The sequence below is a fragment of the Eupeodes corollae genome, chromosome 3 (assembly GCF_945859685.1).
Source record: "Eupeodes corollae chromosome 3, idEupCoro1.1, whole genome shotgun sequence".
Classification (NCBI taxonomy): Eukaryota; Metazoa; Arthropoda; class Insecta; order Diptera; family Syrphidae; genus Eupeodes; species Eupeodes corollae.
In genome coordinates, this window is record NC_079149.1 from 125,756,100 (window position 1) to 125,778,999 (window position 22,900).

At 34.9% G+C, this 22,900-nt stretch overlaps 1 protein-coding gene across 3 annotated transcripts in view; it reads right to left on the reverse strand.

Annotated features, from left to right (window-relative positions):
* LOC129949031 (uncharacterized) overlaps nt 1-22,900 on the reverse strand; it is a 173,595-nt gene that overhangs the window by 8,675 nt on the left and 142,020 nt on the right. For all 3 annotated transcript variants that reach the window (XM_056060232.1, XM_056060230.1, XM_056060231.1), the window contains 2 exons: nt 16,739-16,764; nt 68-2,422 (listed from right to left, as the gene is read on the reverse strand). In XM_056060232.1, the coding sequence (XP_055916207.1) occupies nt 68-2,323 (2,256 nt within the window). In that variant the 5' untranslated portion in view covers nt 2,324-2,422; nt 16,739-16,764. The remainder of the gene's footprint in view (nt 1-67; nt 2,423-16,738; nt 16,765-22,900) is intronic.

Genomic DNA, 22,900 nt, shown 5'->3' on the forward strand with positions numbered 1-22,900 from the left:
ATAAATCAAACCAAACAAAGTAAAAGAGCTAAAGAGAAAAAAAAGTTGTCCGAACAAAATCACTCACCTCACCATAACCTGGCGCCGTTTCTACGCCATAATAGCTGTTGTCCTCGTTTTTGCCACCACTAGTGCTTCCACCAGAACCACTGCCACCTCCACCACCGCCGCTTCCTCCACCACCACCTCCACCATTTCCACCACCCATTAGCATCACATTCTTAACATCTAAATTATCATTGACATCGCTTTTGCTGCTGCCACTTCCATTAGCACCATCTGCTCCACCACCACCCATTTCAGGCATCTTATTCCACACAAACACACGATTCTCCATCGGGTGCTTACTCAAGTCCTCTGAACCAGCACCATCGTCATCGTGCTCCTGTCGGCCGCCACTGCTACCACCAGACGTTGACATCGAGTCGAAGGAGTCATTTTGACAACGGCCAGCATCTGAGCAATTCTTCAGGTGATTCAACAGATCCACACTGGATTTGCATCGATGGCGGCAGTGTTGACATCGCAACGAACCATTAGAGTTGACTGTGAGATTAATTGGTGATATGCTGGAATGTTTTTCCTCATCCGAGAAACTGCATGATTTCTTATGAATTATGGATTCCGAGAGGCACTTTGAGATGTGGCCACAACTGCAGGAGAGATTCTCATTACGGGCGGATTCGTCGTCGAAGGATTTTTTCAGCTCGTCAAAGAAAGACGAACTGGCAGCTTTTCGTTTGCTTGCTGCCGAATTATTCGATGACGGCGATAATTGGGCTGCATCGGCTTTGTCCATTTGCATGATGATGTCTGGAATTTGATTTTCAGCAAAGTACAATGCTGCGATGTCTTTCAGGGAGTTCCGCGACGTGGCGAGGTCCTTGGAGAGATTAAGTGCATTGTTGGCCGATTGGATTGGTATTAGATTTGGCACTGGTCGGACTAACTTCTTTTGATTGTGTTGGCTCCCTGCATCGGAACCGCCACCTTTCTGGGACAAATCGGTTGGTTGCTCTTCGTCCTCGTCGTCGTCATCATCGTCGGGCATCTCGTATTTGCACTTTTTCGCATAGCTCTCATCGAAGTCATCAATGTTGTTGTTGTTATTGTTGAACTGATCGTCAGGATCACCGGGATCGCTGAGATAGTCATCGGAGATGTCTGTTCCACCGACCTTGTTGCGACGGCGAGCCAAGCTCATTCCATGAGCGTGGCCAACTGGCGGCACATGATGGTTCATCTCGTGAACTGTAAGGCTTTGCTTGATGTCGGCTGTGAAATCACATGCCGCACACTTGAATGGCCCAGCTCCACCGTGGTTTTTCATATGTCGGTCCAGGTTCCATTTGTAAGGCGTCCGGAAGTCACACGTCACACACTTGATCATCGGCATTGAATGGTATTTCACGTGTTTGCTGTAACGCGCCTTTATGTGAGTCACATAGGTGCACTTTTCGCACCGGAAGAAATGCGTCCGGCAGTGCTCTTCCTGCTCGTGCTCGACCAGTTGTGCTCTATACAGAGTTGTGAACTCACAGAGACTGCACTTCAAAAGGCGGCTCACAGGCACTTCATCCACCTGCGTGGGGGATTCTGTTTTTGGAATTGGAATAGGAAACGGAAACATCTGCTGTGACTCCTGCTGTTGCGCCAGATATTGCATCTCTCGTTCCACATCGAGTTCTTGCTGCGCCGCTGCCGCCAAATGTTGCTTGATCATCATATTTTGCTTGGCCGCTGTTTTCTTCTCAAACTCGAGACGCTTCTTCTCTATACGAGCTATGTAGGCATCGGTGTTTGTATTCTTGCGCTTCTGGGATTCATCCCGATTTATGTTCCTCTTCCGTGATTGCCCATGATTGCCGGCAATGCCTTCCGTCGAACCATGAACCATCTTCATGTGTCTCACGAGCTTTTGATAGTGTCGCGAGGCGTACAAGCACAGCTTGCACTTGTTTATGACAATTTTCTCGCCATGAACATCGCGCAAATGTGTAAGGTGAAAACGTGGGTTTTGGGTAAAATACGTGCAATAGCTGCACGAATAGTTACGTTTGATCTTACATTGGGGGAGGCCTTCATCTTTAAGATGTTCGGCGTTATTGTGAGCATCATTTTCTTGAATGTGTTGCTGCTGATGCTGTGGAGATAATTGTTGTTGTTGTTGCTGTTGTCGCTGATTTGTGGCGAACATAGACGCTGGAGGTGGATTATTGACCACGTTGCCAGTTTCTTGGTCCAGATAAATTTGATTGCCGCTAACTACACTGCGGACAATTAGTGTATCACCTGAGCGCTGGACCATCGATGGGACATCCATGGTCGTTGAGAACAGTCTTGGATTTTATTTTTGTTTTTTTTTGTTGTATTTTGAAAAGGTTTTGTTTTGTTTTAGGAAGACTCAGGATAATTCAGTTATCTGTAAGAAAAAAAGAGAAATTTATTGAAAATCAGACGAATTACAAGTTGAATAGAAGAAATATAAAATTAACCTCCTTCTCAAAGAACGGTTTTAATAATGATTAGAAAAATATTTCTTTGACAAAAGAAAAGATTTGAAAGTCTGAATATGTTTGTTTGCTAAAGTATCTTTGATAAAAGTAAAATATTTTCAAGAAATTGGACAAACTAAGTATTAGGAGCTCTAAGTCCAAATAATTTGGGGGTGATTTTTGTATGGTTTTAATTCTTTCGAGTGACGTAGAAGTGAGACTTTTTTAATGTGATTTAATTAGAACTTGTTTTCAGAAGTCTGTTAAGCTTGTGTAAGTCAACTCCTAAAAAATGAGTCTGGTGTATGGGGCCTTATTTAACAATTTGAAAGCATATAAAACATCCTATCTATGTTTTAAGTGAATCCTAAGCTAACTGAACTATGTTGGTCAGTTCAATAAAGTCATCCGTGAAGACTAAGTTTGTCAATTCAAAAAAGTAATCCTTGAAGACCTTTATACTCTTAACATAAAGAAATGGAAAGAAAAGAAAGAATCTAAAATGCAAGAGTTTTTCACAATTTCAAAGTGTAGGATTTAAAGAAGTCCCACTTTTTTTTAAGTTATTTGAGTGAAAAGATTAAAAGAAAGATTTTCTTCTAACAAAACAAAAATCAACTAAGTCTATTTTAGACTTCTGTAAAGCTTCCAATTTGTTAAGATAGTAGTTCTTTTAAGATAGTTTAAAAGCTTACCCAATCGAAGTTTAATTAATGAGACTCTTTCGAATCAATTTATTTAGTTAAGACCGTGATTGAATGTCGAATAAATTTGACTAAATTAACATTTGTTTTGCTGAATTCTAAATGTTTTAAGGCTTTCAGCCACCCTAAAAGCCGAAAAAATATGCTATTTGGTAAATTTTGTTTATAACGAATACAAATCCAATTTTGTTTGAAGTAATTTAATTGAAAATTGTTGCTGTTCGGAGTTTGCTATTGCGTTTGCGTCACCCTTTCTCAAGACCACTGCCGCATTGATTTGTTATCACGTTTAAATGATGTGTTTAAAATTGTAGGTTTAGAGATTAAAGAAGATTTTTCCCGCCATTTGGGACATCATTTTTGAGATCTTTTGCAACCATTAAAAATAAAAAAAAATGATTTTTAGGAAGTTCTAGAACGGTCTAAAAGCTTCTAAAGATAAATTCAAAGATCGGAGGCGAATCCGAAAAATCAAAAACTAATCCGCCTATTAAATAAATTAAATAAAAATAAATCATGGACAGATCCGGTAAAAAAACAGAAAAATTTGGTTAATAAACGGACGCATCCGACAAATTACAATCGCCTTAAAAGCGGCAAACAAAGATGACATATCAACGTACGAATACGGCAAATCAATACACTAATCTGTCAAAACACAGACAAATGCGGCGTTCGAAGAAACGTCAAATACATGGATGAATTCGGAAATCAGGGATGAAGTCGTCAAATCTGGGAAATCGATACACAAATCCAGAGAAGGAATTATTCGACAAATCAGGCATATAAAATGACAAGACCGGCAAATCAACAAACGAATCCGGAAAATCAAGAAAAGAAGCCGAGAAATCAAGTCAAGAATTCGGAAAATTACAGATGAACTTGTCAAACCAATTGCCGACCCCGCAAAGTTTTGGAATAATCAGTATGAAACAAGTTTAATAAACCACAAGTCTTAAAATATGTGTGAAGGAAATCATTTGCAATTCAGATAATGCTAAAAATTCTGCTTCTACATTCCAGAGACAGATAGAATACTTCACGAAAAGAAGCTTTTAAAGGCATCAAAACCAAACCACCTCTTCAGTAAAAATTGTGTTGACAGCTAGAGTGTAAATTAAGAAACGAATAAAAATAACTAACAATTCATATAAATGGCCATACCCATATAAAACGTCAATTATTATGAAAGGTACTCAAAGTCAAAATGTCCAAAAGGCTACAATCTGTGGGTCTAAATCAAAGCTAAGTATGTATGTGTATATATATGATTTTTATTAGATTATATTTACCAACCAATTATATTTTCGCTAAACCATCGTCAACCATAATATAAAAATAATAATAAACGCATTCTAACTTAATTTTATTGCCCACAAAGTTCATTACCCGCGTGAATGGCTAAAAATGTCGTCTGCTAAACGTGTACCATATCCATACGTACAACTTACACAAACACATGCGATATGTATTAGGTACCTTCCTATATTTGAACTAATATGCAAACTACAGGGTAGGCCAAAAGTCTTTTCCTTATTTCAAAAAATGTATACCTTTTACGTTTTGAATGTAATTGTCTTTTACTTTTTAAGGTTCTTAAAAAACAAACTTGGGAGGTTCACTAAAGTCAACTATGAGGCTCTATAAAGAGCCAAACTAGCTAGAAGAGAGAAGAACTCTCTAAATTAGGAAGTCACTTTCGAACCATCCTGTAGTTTATCTGAGTATATCCACAAAGATGAACACATTTCAGAGTCGTATATTTCATAAAAAGGATATAGAAAAATAAAACATACACACGATATGGTTTGGTTGTTTACATCAAGGTTACACACGCCTATGCATCATACACACCACACACAGTTGTGAATTTCATAAATAAGAACAAAAAATTACGTATACGCCACAGAAACCGAGAGGAGTTTTAGCATTTTAGCTGATTGCCTATTTTGAATTTGGCTATTATTATTTTCCCCTTTTACAAGATATGATAAACCCCTTTTTAGCGATGCTTAGGTAGAGCTATGTACATAAGTGTAGATGATGGTTTTGCCGGTATTCCCAAAGGACTCCTTAAGCCACTGTGGAAGGTACATACATTTCAAAACACATCACTCTGGGACTCATAAGTCTCATTTTTAGTTTTGTTTTTTTGGTTAAGAGAGAATTTAATTCCATAAAACAACTGTTTATAGACGCGTGGGAAGGATTCTATAACGTTGTGTTTCATTGAATTGTTGCTTCAAAAAGATGAAATTATAAAAAGGATACAAGAAGAAGAAAAGCCTTGAAGAGAAACGAATCCCTCTTACACTTTGTACTATTCAATAAATTAAATCACAATCTTTCTCCTCATCCTTTAAAAGTTGCTAAGTTCTTTTTGTGTTTTATTAAATGTTCTTCGACAATTGCACTAATTAGATACTAGAAAAAAAGGACAAAGATCAAAACGTATATATCCTTCCAAGGAAAACGGAAAGTAAAACAAATAGCGACTCGAGGGGGGAAAGATGTTTAATAACTTGAGTTGAATGATATCCTAGTTTTATTTATTTATGCTTTTCTTTTTATTGCATTCTGTTTGTCATTTCAAAATAAATGATATGATTTTACTCGCTTGAAGTGTGCTATAGGTAGACACATCCTTCGACGTTGAGTTGGTTCGTTTGTCGTCCTTCATGTCCTTGGTATCTTTTGCATTTCACCATCATGAACAACTCAACCGACTAAGAGGAAACAGAACAATTAAATCGTCGTCGTCATTGCCACTGATGTCGTTGTCGTCGTAGTAGTCGTAAACCAAGTGGTTGGAAGTACCATGTACCACCACCATATCGCCACCTACCGCGCCACCGGATGCGAGTAAAGTTAAATGACAGCAACTAAATAGCATCTACCGTTGTTTTATAGTAACTCGTTCTTTGGCACTTGTAATTTAGTTTTTTTTTCAATTTTATTTTGAAAAAAGTGTGAAAAGAAGTCAACTGAATAATAAAATAAAGCTCTAGTTACACTATAAACTAAACGATGTCAGCGCGGATAGAGAACACTTTGAGGGCAAACACACAAGAGCCAGAAACAACACTGATGGTTATGGTTACCTACAAAACTCTGCTTCGATTGGTGCTTCAGCTGCTGGATTGCTGGTAATTCTGCTATTGCTATTTCTGATGCTGCTTTTGCTTCTGCTTGTGCTTTGGCTTTGGCTTCAACTTCGGTTGGTGCTCCTGCTGCTGTTGCTGCTTCTGCTGTAGGAAAAATTATCCATCCGTGCAGAGATTCTCTCCATTAACCAAACATATCTGGAATTGAAACCAGGCAGGATGGGCTATTGTAAATCATACGAAGCAGTATTGGTTTGGTATGGCAGAGTGTGGAATGGTATTCCATCTCCAAGCAGAAACAACCACGTTGCTGTTGATTCGTCCTGAGAAGAAGGTTATTTTTGTATCCTTTGCCTCTCTTTTTGTATGTTTTTTTTTGCTGTGTGTATGGCGTCGAGTTGGTGTTCTCTGATTTGTCAGAAAGGACTTCTTGCACTTTTTTTTTAAGAATGTATTTTGCGCGATTAAGATAGGGTTGCCACGTGACAAACATTGTCTGCCTTTTACGTTTTCTAGTATAATGTCAAAATCCATCCAAAAACAAGGATGGCATTATGATTTTATCCCGTTTAGAAATAGGCTTCTAATTTTAAAAGATTCATTATTTGACATGCCTTTTGGTTTTGATTTGTGAATTCATCATTTACAGTAGATTTTTTTGTAATTATGTCAAAATGACAATACAATTATTTGCTCATCGATAATAAATTCAACAATAAACTGATTGTAATCCTTTTAAGATTTTGAATGTGACAATTGACATCGCGATAGTAACAGGTAAACAAGTCTAGCAAGAATTCAGTTAAACTCACATGACAGTTTTAAGTGACAGTTAATTTGGCAGTTGAAACAAATAACAGATTGTCAAAGTTGAAAATGAAATGAAGTAAGTCCTTGACATTTTTAATTATAAGTTAGTTATTTTGAATTTTTTGTGGAGTTTTGTATCTTTCTCTGAATGAGTTTGATTTTTAGTAAAAATCATGTCCATTATCAAGAATTCGATAGATTTCTTTTTATACAAACCGATACTCACTGATATGGCTTTTTAACGTTAGAAGATTTATTTGGAAAGAAATTGACAGTTCTTCAAAATGTTAATGTTAGTGTAACATTAAAAAAAATCATAATGCTTACGCGACTCTCATTACATAATAATATAATGCGAAATTATCCTACTTCTGCACTATTTTTTACAAATTTAATACTTCTCCGTTTAGAAAAAAGGATCAGATAATATTAAGATTGGACTTTTTTAAGGTGACACTTCATCATTTTATCTCACCGTCATTTAATTTTAAAACATTTAAAAATATTTGGCATCACTGATACGTCAAAATGAAGCAGATCAAATAAATCCAATGTGAACAAACCTTGTCAAAACTGACAGTAAACACTGATAGTTGACTTATTGAGGGATTTGCCATTAAGTCATTTGATAATTTTCAAAAAAAGCAATTGTTTTCGGCTTTCAGTAATTGACACTTAATGATTATCTGTCCACAAAAATAATAGTTTATATGACGCAGTTAAATATTTGACAAATCATTTTTTTATCGTTCTAACTCATTTTCGTTTTATTACAACGGAAATGTCTGGCTCAATTGGAAAGGAGATATCGCTTTTGAGACATCAAAATGAGGCACATAAAAGGAATGATCCAATGTGAAAACTAATAATTGCTTTATCATTTTCAATAAAATTTAATTGATTCAGAATTTGACACTTTATTCAAATCAAATCGATTATTTAACGATGTTAATATTGGAATTTGGTATGGATCATTTTAAAATGTTTGCATTTTATATCGATCCAAAATGTTTTTTTGAAAAATTTAAAGAGTAAACCACCTCAAAAGAATCCAATTTAAAACCGTAAATGACTTCTATTGTCAAAATTATTAATGAGACAACTGACAGGTGACATTTTGACAGACATTTTTTCGTTGTGTGATCATTTTAAAATTAATTCCATTGTTGACACTATATTCAGAAAATTGAGAATCAGATCGAATTCATGACGCTGTTAACAATGCACTTGAATTATTATGACATTTCAGGCTTTTATTTCACTCCCAATCTTTTTAAAAAAAAGTTTCCATGTTTCCAATTCTTGTGATGAGAAGAGACCTCAAATTAAGGCACCTCAAAGAAATCCAATTTCGAACCGTAAATTGCTCAAATTGTCAAAATAATAAATGTGTCAAAACTGACACTTGACATTCTTAGTCACATGATCCGCCATTCATTGCTTTTAAATAGATTAGATGAAATATAAAATATTAAAACTCCCAAAAAAAGTGTATTTTCTTTAAAAAAGAATTAGAAACACTTTATTCTTTGTATATCTGACACCTGTCCTTCTTAAAATTAAATTTTCAAATACGTAACTCAAATGTCAATATCTATCAGAAATAAATATGAAAACATGTGTGGCAACTCTTTTCGTCCTTTGTTATCACTGTTTTTACGCACACAATCTAAAAAAAAAGTGTTTTCCAAATATTCCATATGTATGCAGCTCTCTCGCTCTCTCTCTCTGAGAAACTTATTTTTTTTATAAAAAGCTCTGAGCTTGTTTAAAGCTATGTATATCTTCTCTTGAGTCTCAATCTCAATTAGTTATATCGACATTATATCTTCTCTTATTTCTTGCATGAATGACTTAATTTTAACAAAAAAAAAAATAAAAGAAACAACAGAAACGCACCATCATCCTACTTCATACATCCCTCGAGACTCTACAAACCGTTAAAATGCAACCCAAGGATCAACCACGTCAACATTTGTGAATATAGTAGAACGTACAATGGAAGCTTATTTCTAGACTTTTGTTCTAGACTTTTTTTCTTCTGTTGTATACACCTACCATTGCACTTCTCTTCTCACCAAGGAATTCCTTGAAAACACCAAGCCCCCTCGGTTTTTATTTTGTTCTTCTTCTCCACTCTTAACTCTGGCATTCGTGTAGTACTTGTGCTTATTTGTGTGTCCTTTAAAGTCCTTTTGGAAAGTGCATAGGAGTTGTTACTTTTGTTTTTTTTTTTGTTGTTTTCCTAACCCGTAATTTGTTAATCTAAGACCGTGTTTTGCTCTTGTTCCATGGTTGGGTGATCAATTTTAAGCACAATTTTAAGCACTTAAGCAAACGCGTTTCCTAATTTGACACGCTTGAATAACGAGTTAACTTTAGTCCCGTCTCCCAAGAGGACCACAGCCCAAAAATGAACATGGGTGGATGACAAGATTATTATATGATGTCATCGAAGGCGATTAGCAGTGTGCCAAGCCAAAGCAACAGAAACAGCAACAGCACAGCGCACAAAGGAACCAAAGGAAGGATCTCCAGAGCTAAGCAAGGATATTTTTCTACCACCAAAACGTTTAATAAAAGGAACCATCATGGCAAAAAGGTACGTATCCGAGTGTAATGTGTGGGTATGGAACCCAACCCACCACGCCCGCCATAGGGACGGTGGGATGACGACGACGCTGCGAGTATGTTTTGGAAAGGAGTAGGACTCTAGTAGATGACAGAATGACCTCAGTTGGATGCTGAAAATAGCAAAAACACGACATGAAATGGAACTCTACTGCTTTGCTTGCTTGTGCTTTATTCATCTTCTATATGGTTTATTGTTTGCATCGACAAAAAGAGGAAAAAAAGACGACGAAGATGAAGAAGGATCAGAAGGAAGGAAGGAAAAGGCAGAGTGAAGGATGTCGGAGCGGAGGATTGTGCTGCTGTAGGTAGGTAGGTATTTACCCGGGTACATATTTGCTAAGTAAAACATTCTTCAGGGAGCTGGAGCTCCATCAACTCTTGTATACTCGTATATTGGGTTCTTCTTTTTGAGCAGGGCACGCTTCATTTTTGCCTTTTTTTGATGTAGGGATTTTTGTTTTGTTTTTTAGGTTAGGTTTCTCACTTTTTATTTTTATGATTTGAGATGAGAAAAAAAACAAAGAAAGAAAGGAAAATGTTTTTCTTAGGGTTCGAAAATGTTTAATTTTGATTTTCTATTGTTATACCTATAACCCATACTATGCTATGCTATGCACCCAAAATGCCAGAATTAAGAGATTAAAAAAAAGTCCGTTTCCGGTTGAGTTAAGTTTTGAATATTTTCTTATTATTTTGGTTTGATTTTTTAAGCTGTTGAGTGCTTTGTTGCTTAGAAGAAAGATGTTTACCTTTTATGAGAAAAAAATGAATATTATGTTAATAAAATAAGGGAGGCTTTGGCTTTAAAGGAGGTGTCTAACAAGCTATGAAAATATTGCCAATTTTATTTTGAACTTGGAACAAGTTAATAGGTTAGTCATTTTATTTGTGAAGCATTTAAAAAATTACACTGATTCTTGTGGGATTCAATTCACTTATTAATTTTCAAATCTCTAGGCAGGAAATTTTTAAGAGTGATTTTAGGGAGAAGCTCTTAATTAGAAAGACAAAAGATTGAGTTTTAAAGGTAGAAAAATAGGAAGTAGAAAGTGAACTAAATCTAAATCAGTCTTTTTCAACTTTTCTTAATCTCCACAGTTCAAAAAGAGTTGATATAAAACATTGAGTTTAACTTCACTTACGTAACTCTTAAATCAGAAGTTAGAATTTAAAAGTTGATCTGCTTGGAGTTTTTAAAATATTTCTTGGGAAATCAAATTCCAAATATGACAGTTTTGGAATAATTTTGAAGAGATGATATTGGCTTTAAGTGTTTGAATAGTTTACAAACTGTTGTTCTTTGCTTCTTTGCTGTTTGCTGGGCAGCTCAAAAGAAGCACATTGACAAGACGACTGATAACACGACTTGAGGATTCGGTGAGCAAAAGATTGATTGCGGTATGGGCTGGAAGAGCTCTTGAATTCAAGAAATACAAATTTCACAAGGTCTTTGACAGAAACCTTGTTCTGTTAAATTTTTTAGTAAAATATACAAATGACGTCACAAAACCCTTAGTTATTGCAATAGAGTTTGAAATCTTTGAATAAAGTCGCGGTTATTTCGGTGTACGTATTTTGTACTGCTTTAAGTTTTTAAAATTCTTTCAAATATAGTTTTTTTCGGAATAAAACAGACACAAGATCCCATAAAAACACTTTATCGTTTCTTGAGAGTTGAGAAAATCTTAACTTGAAAAAATTTATAGTAGAAAATTTTGACAACTTTCAGTGAAGAAAAATAAAATCTTAGGTTAAGGAAAAATATTCTCAAGTAGATCTGAGCTTGGAGAAAGAAACTGGCTTTAAATATTTGCAAATCCCATTTAACTTGAGCTTTTTTTCTCATACAAGATTCTTAGAATGGAAATTTTCTGTCTGATACTGTTATTTAAAATTCCTATTGCAACACCCCCTAGTTTTTAAAAATGTTCTACGTCTTCAAAAATGTTAAATTATAACCTCACTTATTTTGTAATCGCGGTTTTTTCTTATTGGACATCTTAAGAATCAAGATTTCCTGACTGAAATTCTTTAAAACCAATTTTTTTTTATTTTAACTGTCACGACCTCGCGATCTAGATCAAGTCTTCAAGTTATCGTTAACACACCTTCTTTTTACATTTCCTTACTTTTATTAAAGCTCAGCTCACTTAAACCTAATTTGTGCCAATGGTTCGAATTTACGTAAATGTCAAATTTGAAACGAATTTCAACTCTATTTTAGGTTTACATGTTGTTGTCTCTTATTAATTAATGTCTGTCCCCTGACAATTTAGCTCTTGTCGAAAGCTTTAAGGATTTTTAAAGACACAGATCTATCTGTAAACGATTTTTATCCAATTTCATAAATTTTGTGGGAAAGAAAATTATCTGTATGACAAAAAATTGTCTATAATAGTTGGGCCTTTATTCATTTTTCTTAGCGGTAAAATGTACGTGTCAGCTGTCAAATTGTTTACTAAGGGGTTGCACACATTAAAATGACGTTAAAAGTAATTTACACAAGAAGTGAGGCTATTTTTTCTCTCCAGGATCCATTTATACCATTTCGACAAATACTTGTAAAATATTGAAAAATTGAAATTACTATATTGAAATTGAAAAATAATTGAACTTTTTTAATGACAGTAGTTTTTGGGTAGTTTAATAAGAGAAAGGCTTTGTGACATTGCCGAGCTGCTAACCACTCCGGTGTTTATTCATATTCAAATTTATTGACATATGAGAAAGTACTCTACATTTAAGTCTCATAAGATGCATTGCCCTTTGAAGAAAGGAATCATTATCTTAGGCAGTATGGCGTGAGAACCAAGGTGTAACAGTAACATTAAGTTACCACTACGTCACATTTTAACCACGCATAATTTACTGCTGTTTAAACTTCAAATGTAAGCCTTTTGCTAAAAAAATACGTCATTTTACCTTACTCACAAAAAATTAACTCGAAAAACTTAAAGAATTATATAATTTGAAGCTTTTAAAATATATTCAATAATTTTATCACGTTCAACCACTTATACACAAATACTTCATCGTAATAAAAAATCTAGGTCGAGCCAAAGACGAATCTTGCACTTGATCTCAATTGGTCATTGCAAAAATCGTGCCAAGTCGCACACTCCAGTCCAAGATCAAACCGCATCTCCACTGATGGATAAAACCAAAATAACAAATCGCCTCCGATTTATCTGAGCAAAACAAAATAAGAAAAAAACTGCATTGCTTTGGATAAAAATCAGATCGTGTCGACCTTGCTCGTTCGCCTCGCTCCCTCCTCTTATAGAAAAGCTTTGCTTCTAAATAGTTGTCTATCCGTTCATCGTCGTCGTCGGTCGTCGTAGTCGGTCCAAAATGTGCATTAAGAACCAAAACCAGGTGTTTCAAGCCTCTTATAGGTATCGCTGCGTTTAACTTGGTCGTGTCGGTAAGGTAAACCAAAACGCGCTCTCACACAAAATTCATGTATCGGAAATTGTGGTGCGCGCAATCATGATTGCTTACCTTAATTATCTTATCTTGGTAATTCAAGAATTATTAATTGAATTTCAAGCATTTCTTGCTACGGATCATGTGCTGTGTGCTGTTTATACCAATACTAACTCCCTCTCTTCTTACCGCCTTTATTACCTTGCCATATAAATTTTTGCAGAACCTTGTCTTAATGTCAACCCAAAGAAAAAAAAAACAAGCCGCAGTTATGCTTTTTGATTACTTATATGCATCGACGACTGACGACTGACGACGCCAACATCGAGCGAGCGAGCTACATATAATACCACTTTGGAGGGATAAGTGGTTGCACTTGAAGCTTGATTTGGATGACTTTGAAATTACTTGCCAAGCTTCTCTCTCTACATAGGCTGGGTTATTTGTGACTCAACATTGTGGATTCTTTTTTTAGAAAATGAAAAAAAAAAAGAAAATTAAAACTACATTACCAATGTGACCTCTGCACCGCAATTACAGGCTGCCTGCTAGAAGCTTTGAATTTAAGCCAGTAGCGTTTTAGCTTTTAGCCACAGCCAGTGGGCCGCAACAGCCATTTTTGTATTTCAATGCATTTCAATGCAATGACATTTCCATCATAGTCCGAAGCTATTCTGACATCTGACTATTTCTGTTTTTGTTCCGACTCAACTCGGAACGCAATGCGTTTGTAAATATTTCTCTCTTTGTCGTCTGAGGAGAGGTGAAGGGGTGTGTGAAATGAAAAACAAATAAATAAGATAGAAACTATTCAATCGGTCATGGTAATTGGGTCTTTAAGTTGCGCATACACTACACAATGCACAATTCACAATCGATGCGATGCTAGCGCAGTGGCAGCTGAATGTATCAATAAAACAAACGCGTATGATGACGTCCTTAAGTTGTAATACATACACAGCTTGCAGCTATTTAAGTTGCGTTGATATCTTTGAGAATCTAAGCCAATGTCAAAATTGACTATCTTCGCTTTAAATGGTCACGATCAATCGAATACCAGTTGTCGCTAGCTGTCAGATCTGTATATGATCTCGATTAAACTAAAAAATATAGTTAATGTAATAGATGGCGGTGGTGGCGGTCATTTTTTTTTTACACACTGTGGATGACGTGATTTTGCCTTGAAAAATTGCGAGTTTGCTGCTGCGTTCCATCAAGGACATCCTGATTAACATCGTAGTGTATAGGTATGTTTTTGTTTTTGGTGTTGTTTCAATGACAGTTGTTGTTTTTGTGATGGATTCCTAGAGGCTATAGATGGAGCGATGGCAAAAATCCCAGAATCGCATCAGATTCACTTTTACAAAATAAACGGAGGATATACTCGTATAATATACCTTAGCTACCTACTCCGTATGTATAAAAGTTTATTTATGTTTTATTTGGGAAAATGAGAACAAGGTGAAAGTGGTGTTAAATGTTTGGGTTTGCTTTGGTCGGCTCTGACTGGCTATTGGAATATAGGTATAAGAATGAAAGGCTGCACTTTGGTGTTTTATCGGTGTCAAGTTTGAGTGACACTGATGGAAATTGAATGAATACTAATAATGTTTTTCGAGTGAATGTAAATATACGTTGTAATAAGACAAGAACTTAATTTTAAAATTGATGAAGATGTATTTTTTTCCAGTTTTCAGTAAGCAATCTAATTTAAGACGTTTTTTATTTGCAAATATTTAAGAGGTATTTCAAGGGTTTTGTCTTTATGGAAATAGAAACTTTTCAAATTATAGAAATACATGTATCAATGTTTAGATGAGATTATATCAGTAATATATTTACCCAATTTCAAAATAATTTTAAAACCATGATAAAACAAATATTTAAAAAAAACACGAATGCCAGAAACCAGTTCACAATATTTTGAAATGCAAGTATCGGTACTTACTTACTTACTTTTTAGCATAAAAATTAGTGCTCTGATAACGATTATTCGAAAATGACAGCACATTTTTAAAATACATTGTAGTAATTACAAAGCTTAAAGCAATAATCTAAGTACTCGGGTGTTAATTGAGGTACTAAATGCTTTTTTTTATTTGAGTAAATGAGCACTTCTCCAAAGAATTTGATTAGAACTTTTCTGTACTTGTAAATATTCACAATAAGTACTCTGGTAATTATACTTGAAAAGGGCAGTATTTATTAAGTACTTTGATGTAAACTAAGCTTAGGGCAATACTAAAAGTAGTACCTGTGCTATACTTCAAGCACTTAATAATATTTTAAAAAACCTGAGTACTTGAGTTCTACTTTAAAGCATTTGATTAGTACTATCTTGTACTTGTACAATACTTTCTTTCAATGAAACATATAATAAAAATACTTGAAGTACTTGAAATGCTTGAAGTTGAAGTTATGTTCAAGTACTTCAAATGTTGAATTGAATTCAAATCAAAAACATACTTTAAAAGAAATGGATGACCTAACAGAAACTTATCATAAGATAAAGTTAAGAATTTGCAATAGGAAAATCTTCTTAGAAGTTTAAACCAAAATCACTAATTGTCAGTAAGTAAAAGAAAGAAGGATTCCCGCTTCATTTTCTTATAAATAACGCTTTTTAAAGCTATCTATATCCATAAAGCACTTTTTTTCAGTACCATTCTCTAATTCTAAAATCTTCATAAGCTGTTAGATTTCACGTACCTTTCAAAAATATTAAAGGAACGCTGAACCATTAATGCTAAAACGGTTTTTAACAAAAGGAGGCTATATTTCATTTCTTTAAAGAAATCATCCATTTAACAAGGCCAAGTTTTTGAAATATGTAAACATATTTAAATAATTTATAAAACTGATATTTTTAAAATTTGAGCTGATCGTTATAACCGACTTCGGATTCACAATCAGCCCTCAATTTCCAGAAACTGTATCAGGAAATAAAAATTGTAGGTACTTTTAAAAGTTAAATACAACTTTTGATTGATTTTAACATTTGTAAACACTCATATTTCAAAAAAGTATTCCTTTGTTTGAGGGACAAACAATTAACTTAATTTTGTTTAGCATTGCAGTTTAAAAAGGCAATTGGCTAACAGAAATTTGGCGTTACAAAATTTGTACAGGAAATAGTGCTGAAGCTTTCATTTCAGTTGTAGTGTTCTATTCCGTTCAGAAAGTGAAGTTAAACGTAGCTATAACCATGAATTTATAAATTAAGAGAAAAAAGCAATGACGCGCGTCTATTGTGTTCAGACAGTGATACGTCAAATACATTGAGTCACTAATTTAATGCTAAATATATTATTTATTGTTATTATCCTTGTAAAATGTTCGTCTACACAATCTCTCAAAAGAATAACGCACCCGTAATCGTAGGTTTAATTCAAATTGACAGTTAAATTAATATTGCAGACTACCTTGACCGTTATTGTTTTTCAGATTAGCTTTTTTTTGCAATATGCAAAAATTAACACAATCAAATCAATAAATGCAACTCGTATTTCTAAGTGTAAAGATTTTTTATTACCATCGATTAATTTCGATAAGATAAACTACTCACCAATTAACTGCACGTCATAGAAAATTCTGTAAAGAAAAAAAGACATAAGTTTTAGCTTCCAAGTTGAGTTCATCAAAAATCGATTAGACAGATATATGTACATATAAGCAATCTTATCATTATCATCAACATAATTATCATCATCATCATAAATCTCACCAAAGGCGCCCACTCAATAAAAAAAAACACTCATCATTCAATTAACATTCAATATAATCTGCCGCACTAATAAAACCATAAAGAAAAATTAAATTACCTACAAAACTACTAAAAAAGAAACAAGTTCTATTAAACATCGATAAATCCAAAATAAAATCACCCAAACGCACAATGACGACGACGACGATTAAGACTACGACGATTTCGACGACTTCGACGCTGCCAACGACAACGACAACGACAACAGCAGCGACAACAACTATAAAGTTGAGTGTGGCAGCAGAAAATAAACATCAAGTACAACACGAGACCGCCGGCGAATTTTCCCTGACACCGTCGAAGGTGTCTCATGCATGTTTTGAAAAATAACAACAAATAAAAAAACAAAACAAAACATTGCCAATATATCTCTCACTGCATCCAATTCAAAAACCAGCAACTCTATAAAAAGCATCGCGCATAATTAATTGTTTTAATGAATTGCATTTGGCATAAGATCAGCAGCGACAGCAGCAGCAGCGGCGGCAACAGAACCAAACAATCGCCATAAAATCATTGTGAAGTTATGCACTGCACCATCGACTACGTTACCCGCGTTTACGTTAAGTTAAGACTACATTATCCATCGATCAATGGAGCGAGCACTGCAATTACTGTGCCTATGGCAACGTTTACCATCACTTCGACTTCGACATCGACTTTGCCAATCGCCAACCAACTAACCAACCAAGCCAAATGACGGCGGCGAGGCAACACGACGCCACAACCACCTCTGGCCGCCGCCATTGCCTTCCACCGCACCGCGCTGCCACACCGACCGCGACGATGACGACTTTAAACTCTGACTTTGTCCAAGGAATCGCATCCTTGACCTGGTTCTTAAGTCAACAATGTGGGTAAGAGAGCAACGAGTCGATGCGGAGCGTTGCAGCTGTCAGCACTTGTTTTCCCACTTTTTATATTTTCCATCATCTTGTGCATTTTCGCAGCTCGATGGCCAGAGGCAAGAGGTCTGGCCAAGTCTGCTTGGAGTGGTGCTGCACCGCACATAAGTTGTCCGGGCAGGTATTACGTGAGTACAATAAGTCGTTTAGTAGGTAAGTATATTGAAAAGACTACGACGACGACGCGACGATGGTATACGCAATCGCAGCCGCTGCTGAAGTAGCAAAAGTAGCAGACTTACCGAGATGCAGAGTCATCTCGAACTCGATATCGTGATAGGTGTGTAATTCAGGAGCAAGGGTTGAAGACTTGTGGGGACGGAGTTGGAGAGAGGTTACTTTAACTGATCGAAGATCAAACAGCATTAGAAGGAGATTTATGCGCTATACAATTCGCACCGTTTATGGACGTTTCCAGCTTAAGATGCAGCAAAGTAACGTCAGCGTCAGTGTAAGCGTCACGCGCTGGCCGTTCGTTAGTCTTGGTTGTTGCTTTTTTTTTTGCTCATATCACTAACCATCGGTCTTTACACGCTTGACTCTCTGTCTATAGCGGTATATTAATTGTGATTAACCTTGCTTGGTATCAAGCTCGAAATTAATACCAAATGAAGTTGTTCCATGGTGTGGCACTTGGTGGCGCAGCAGCGACGACGCAGTCGGTTTGGTAGTGTGTGGCCTGGTGATTCGCTGTTACTGCGCTGGTATAGCGCAATCAAATCGAAAAGTTAAACTTAACATTGTTTTCCAATTTTTTGTTGTTGTTTTTTTTTCACATTTTTATTTTTATTCATCGACTGCTGCTGTATAGTTGACCATCCAATCGAAGGTCGAGGTGACAATATAATAAAATTATTAATTGGCTTGTGGCCTCACGTGTGTTGGTACGTACAGTAATGTTACACCTTTGACGCAAATCAAGGTTTGGTTCGGGTTTTATTCTGTATTCTTTTTCGTATCATGAAAAGAAAAAGGTGGAGGAAATTCTATACAGAAGAGTGAGAGAATAGATAAAAGTAGAAGTGATAATGGCAAGGACAACATAAAATCATGTTGGAAGAAGAGAATTCTTGGAAAAGTCTCGTAATTCGTAATGCGTTCCATTTATATTATTTATACATTACAAGGAGAATAAAGCTCACGATTAACGGTGTGTGGGAATATTTCTGAGAATTAAAACGAGCTAAGAATAAAACAAATATTTTTAACAGATGGAGAAATATTGACGTTCTAGTTGTCAGCTGTCAAATTGTGTCTGGTTTTTGTCCTAAATTTAATATAAACAATTGAATTGTCGCATTTTTTACAAACGAAAGTGTTGGAAACCCTTAAGTAAAATTAATTTGACAGCTTGTGCTACTAAGAGTTGGAGGGAGCCGAAACACATATTTGGAAACCGTACACGATGGCGCGTAGGCGTAGTAGAAGCATTATGCCCCTTAAGGCGTTCCCAACGGATTTAACAGGTCTGAGGACCTAAGTTGTGCTTTTAAAAAAAGTAAAAACGTGAGAATTTACATTTTCAACATTTTTGCAAAGTTAAGTACTGGCTACTCTAAAACAAAAAACTATTTGACAGCTGTCAATTTAAGATAAGTTAAAATTGCGATCCACACAAGAGGATAATTTGTTATAATTTTTGAATTATATTAAAGTGTAATCGTAAAATAAATATTTTTAATCATCTGTCATTTCGTATATGACATTTCAACTTAAAACTGACTACATTTTCTCTTCTTATCGATGACGAAATTGTTTAAAATGAACTCAACTATGTGTGATATTATTTTTAAAATAAAATCAAAGAGTTTAATGTTGATGCAGGCGTTAAAATGTTCACTTTGATGAAACTGACGTTTACTTATTTTTGAAAGACAAGAATGGAAATTAAAATTAAATAGAAATAATTTATAAATCAAACTGTCACAATAGTTTTTCTTTTCTTAATTCTTATAAAATTAATTATTTTTAACGTATCATAATTTTTAACCCAAGTGTGATAAACGTCAATGTGATGTTTAAAAATAAATAGTTTTTTTTTAGGAACAAGATAAAACATTGAGACGTCAAAATGAGATCAATATGAACACGGTCCTAAATATTTAAATTCTGTTTCAGATTGTTTAAAAGCCGATGGCTGTCACTTGTTATCTAAAACGTTGACATGTTTGGAAAACAAATAAACAGCGGTAGTTTGTTACTTTACACGCTGACATATTCGTAATAACGAATGTCATAAATGCGTTTAATAAGAAATATATATGTATGAATAAGAACCATAAAGATATCTTGATTAACAAATGGACAATCATCTGTCACTTTAGTTGTCAAGTATGAAGATTCACCAGAAACAGTGTTGCTAATTTGGAAATTAAAATTGAATCCAAAAGCAATACACAACCATTTAGATGAAAGTTGTTTTTAATGGTTTCTCTTTAAAGTTCCCACAGGTGGTTTCAAAGCTCAAAAATATACCTGAATTGATTAATGATATTAGGAAAGTACAAAACTTCTTCTTGTTGGAAGATTTTAAAGTTTTCATTGTTTGGAATGATGCAATGATTTTGCATTTTCTTAAAGTTAAAACTAGATTTGTATCATGATTGCACGTCATGTTTTGCTTTAAATATCATTTATCTCAGAAACTTAGCGTCTTATAGAGTTATCAAAAGTGCAGTTTTTGAATTCCTACTTTTTCCTAGAAAATATGTTCTCTGTAAGGATATAAAATACGGACATCGTTAAGCCTTTGATAATGCCAATATGTATAAGAACAATGTTGCTATAATATTATAGTGAAAAGAAAAGATACAATAATTCACCCTCTTATAAACAATAAATAGAGGGTGGTCTATTATGAAGATAAATTAAAAGCTAAGAAAGGAAATACAAGATACAAGGGAGAATTTATACAAGAAGAAGAAGATGATGAAGAAAAAACTGAGGTAAGTATAATTACCTAACAAGGACACCATCATACAGAAGCCTCTATATACCATAAATCTCAACCCCAATCTTTGGATCCTCTTTCATAACTAAGACTAACCACTGCAGAACCAATAGCCAGTGATACACCACACGGCTCACAGTTCGTCAGTTCGTCAGGACATCAGCACAGCATACCAAGCATTATTCTATGCTTCTTCTGCTTGCTTCTCCTTCTTTTCCTTCTGATTATGATGTTGATGTTAATGATGATTATGATGAAAGTGCGGTCATGCTGCCAGCAGAGAGAAACCTAACATAAAATACAAAACTCCTATAGCAGAATATGTGTTGTGTTTGGATGGGCCAGGCCGGGTCGGGCGTCTAAAATCCTTCAAGGATATGATGATGATGACTTAGAGATATCTGATAAAAAAAAATGAAAATACACAAACAAAAAAACACAGAAAACAAGAACATCACTTGCTACTACATAGAATACTTCTCTTTGACATAGTTCCTCTTCGTATCCTTGCCATGCCACACATGCCAATATAAGTTACACCAAGGTTATACCCTGCCAAAGCGAAATATACTACCTACTCGCACTATCGCACCATCGCAGGCACTAAGTCGAGCTACTCAAGGACGGATTCAGATATTTTGTCACAGGGGGGATTGTTAATCTGCCACAAACAAAGTTTTGTACATAAGAGCCTAAATTATCTACCTCAAACTTATACAGGATCGGTCAAAAGTTTCATCCTTATCAATACTAACATTATTAAACTGAAGAGTTTGTTTGTTTGTTTGCTTGTTTGTTTGTTTGTTTGTTTGTTTGTTTGAACTCGCTTATCTCAGGAACTACTAGTTTGATTTGAACAATTCTTTCAGTGTTAGATAGCCTATCTAAATAGTAAGGCTTAAGGCTATATAGCGTCATACTAATACTGATACGAATGGAACACCAATAAAGAATGTTTCTGAATCGGGGATTTCTCCCTTTTGACAGCATTTGATGCGTGCTTTGCGGGAGTTTGAAACCCCCTAGACCCCCATATTTCAATCCGCTACTGCAACTGCTAGAGCTTTGGGAGTTAGAATATTATACACTTTTGTCCTTCGGCATTATTCTTTTTTTTTGTTTTTCTTGTGGGAGGGTGTGTTCTTAATTTTTTTTCTTCTCTTTATTAAGGTGCAACAATATACATAACTGTGTACATAGTAGGTATAGACGAGTACCTACTGTAACTAATTTCTATACTACTTGTAACTAAAAAACAAAAAAGTATAGAATAAAGTAAAAAGGATATTGTGGAAGTACAAAGAGTCTGAAATGGGTGTGAGTTTACCACGTGTCTTTAAATTTTAATAACAAAATGGATGCGATGGAAAAGGAAGAGAATGTGTTAAAATATAAGAACTAACAACAAAAAAACCAGAAGAAGCAAAACCAGAAGAAGAAGAACGAGAAAAAAAAGTCCTTCCATTAAAATAAAGCAACAGCAGAATTAGAAGTAGAAGAAGAAGAAGAAGCAACAGCAAAAACAACAACAAAAAGACAATAAATGGCGTAATAACTTTTAAATAGCCATGACATACAAAAGTGCTCTATTGTTTTCGAAGTGAATCTTAGTGAACTGGATTATATCCAAAACAAAAAGAGGACACCATCCACCGCATCCTGTGGAAAAACAGAAGATAATATTGTGGTAGACTCTGCTCTGGTAGGCTTTTTATATAAAAATATAGTTTAGTGTATTCACAATGTGTGTATAGTGTATGGAGGTACTTTATATTTACACAAAGTGATGATATAGGAGCATAAGAGCATAGTAAAGGATGGAAGCATTTCTATCCATGGGAGTTCAAAATATTTCTTCAGGTTACTTTCATCTTCTTTTTTTCTGTAGATGATACAAAGGGTATTAAAAGTAATCTTTCTAACTTCTCCATATAAATTTATTGCCAAAATGAGAAGAGATATGGTCATTATTTTTACTTTCCCAAACTTTAAAAATGGTCATTTGGATATAGGAAAGAGTTAATGTGTAAGTGTTCTTTCATTCAAAGGAGTTCGTTTTGACGTAAAGAAAAAAACTAACTTCAATATATTTGACTTTTGCAGTAAAAA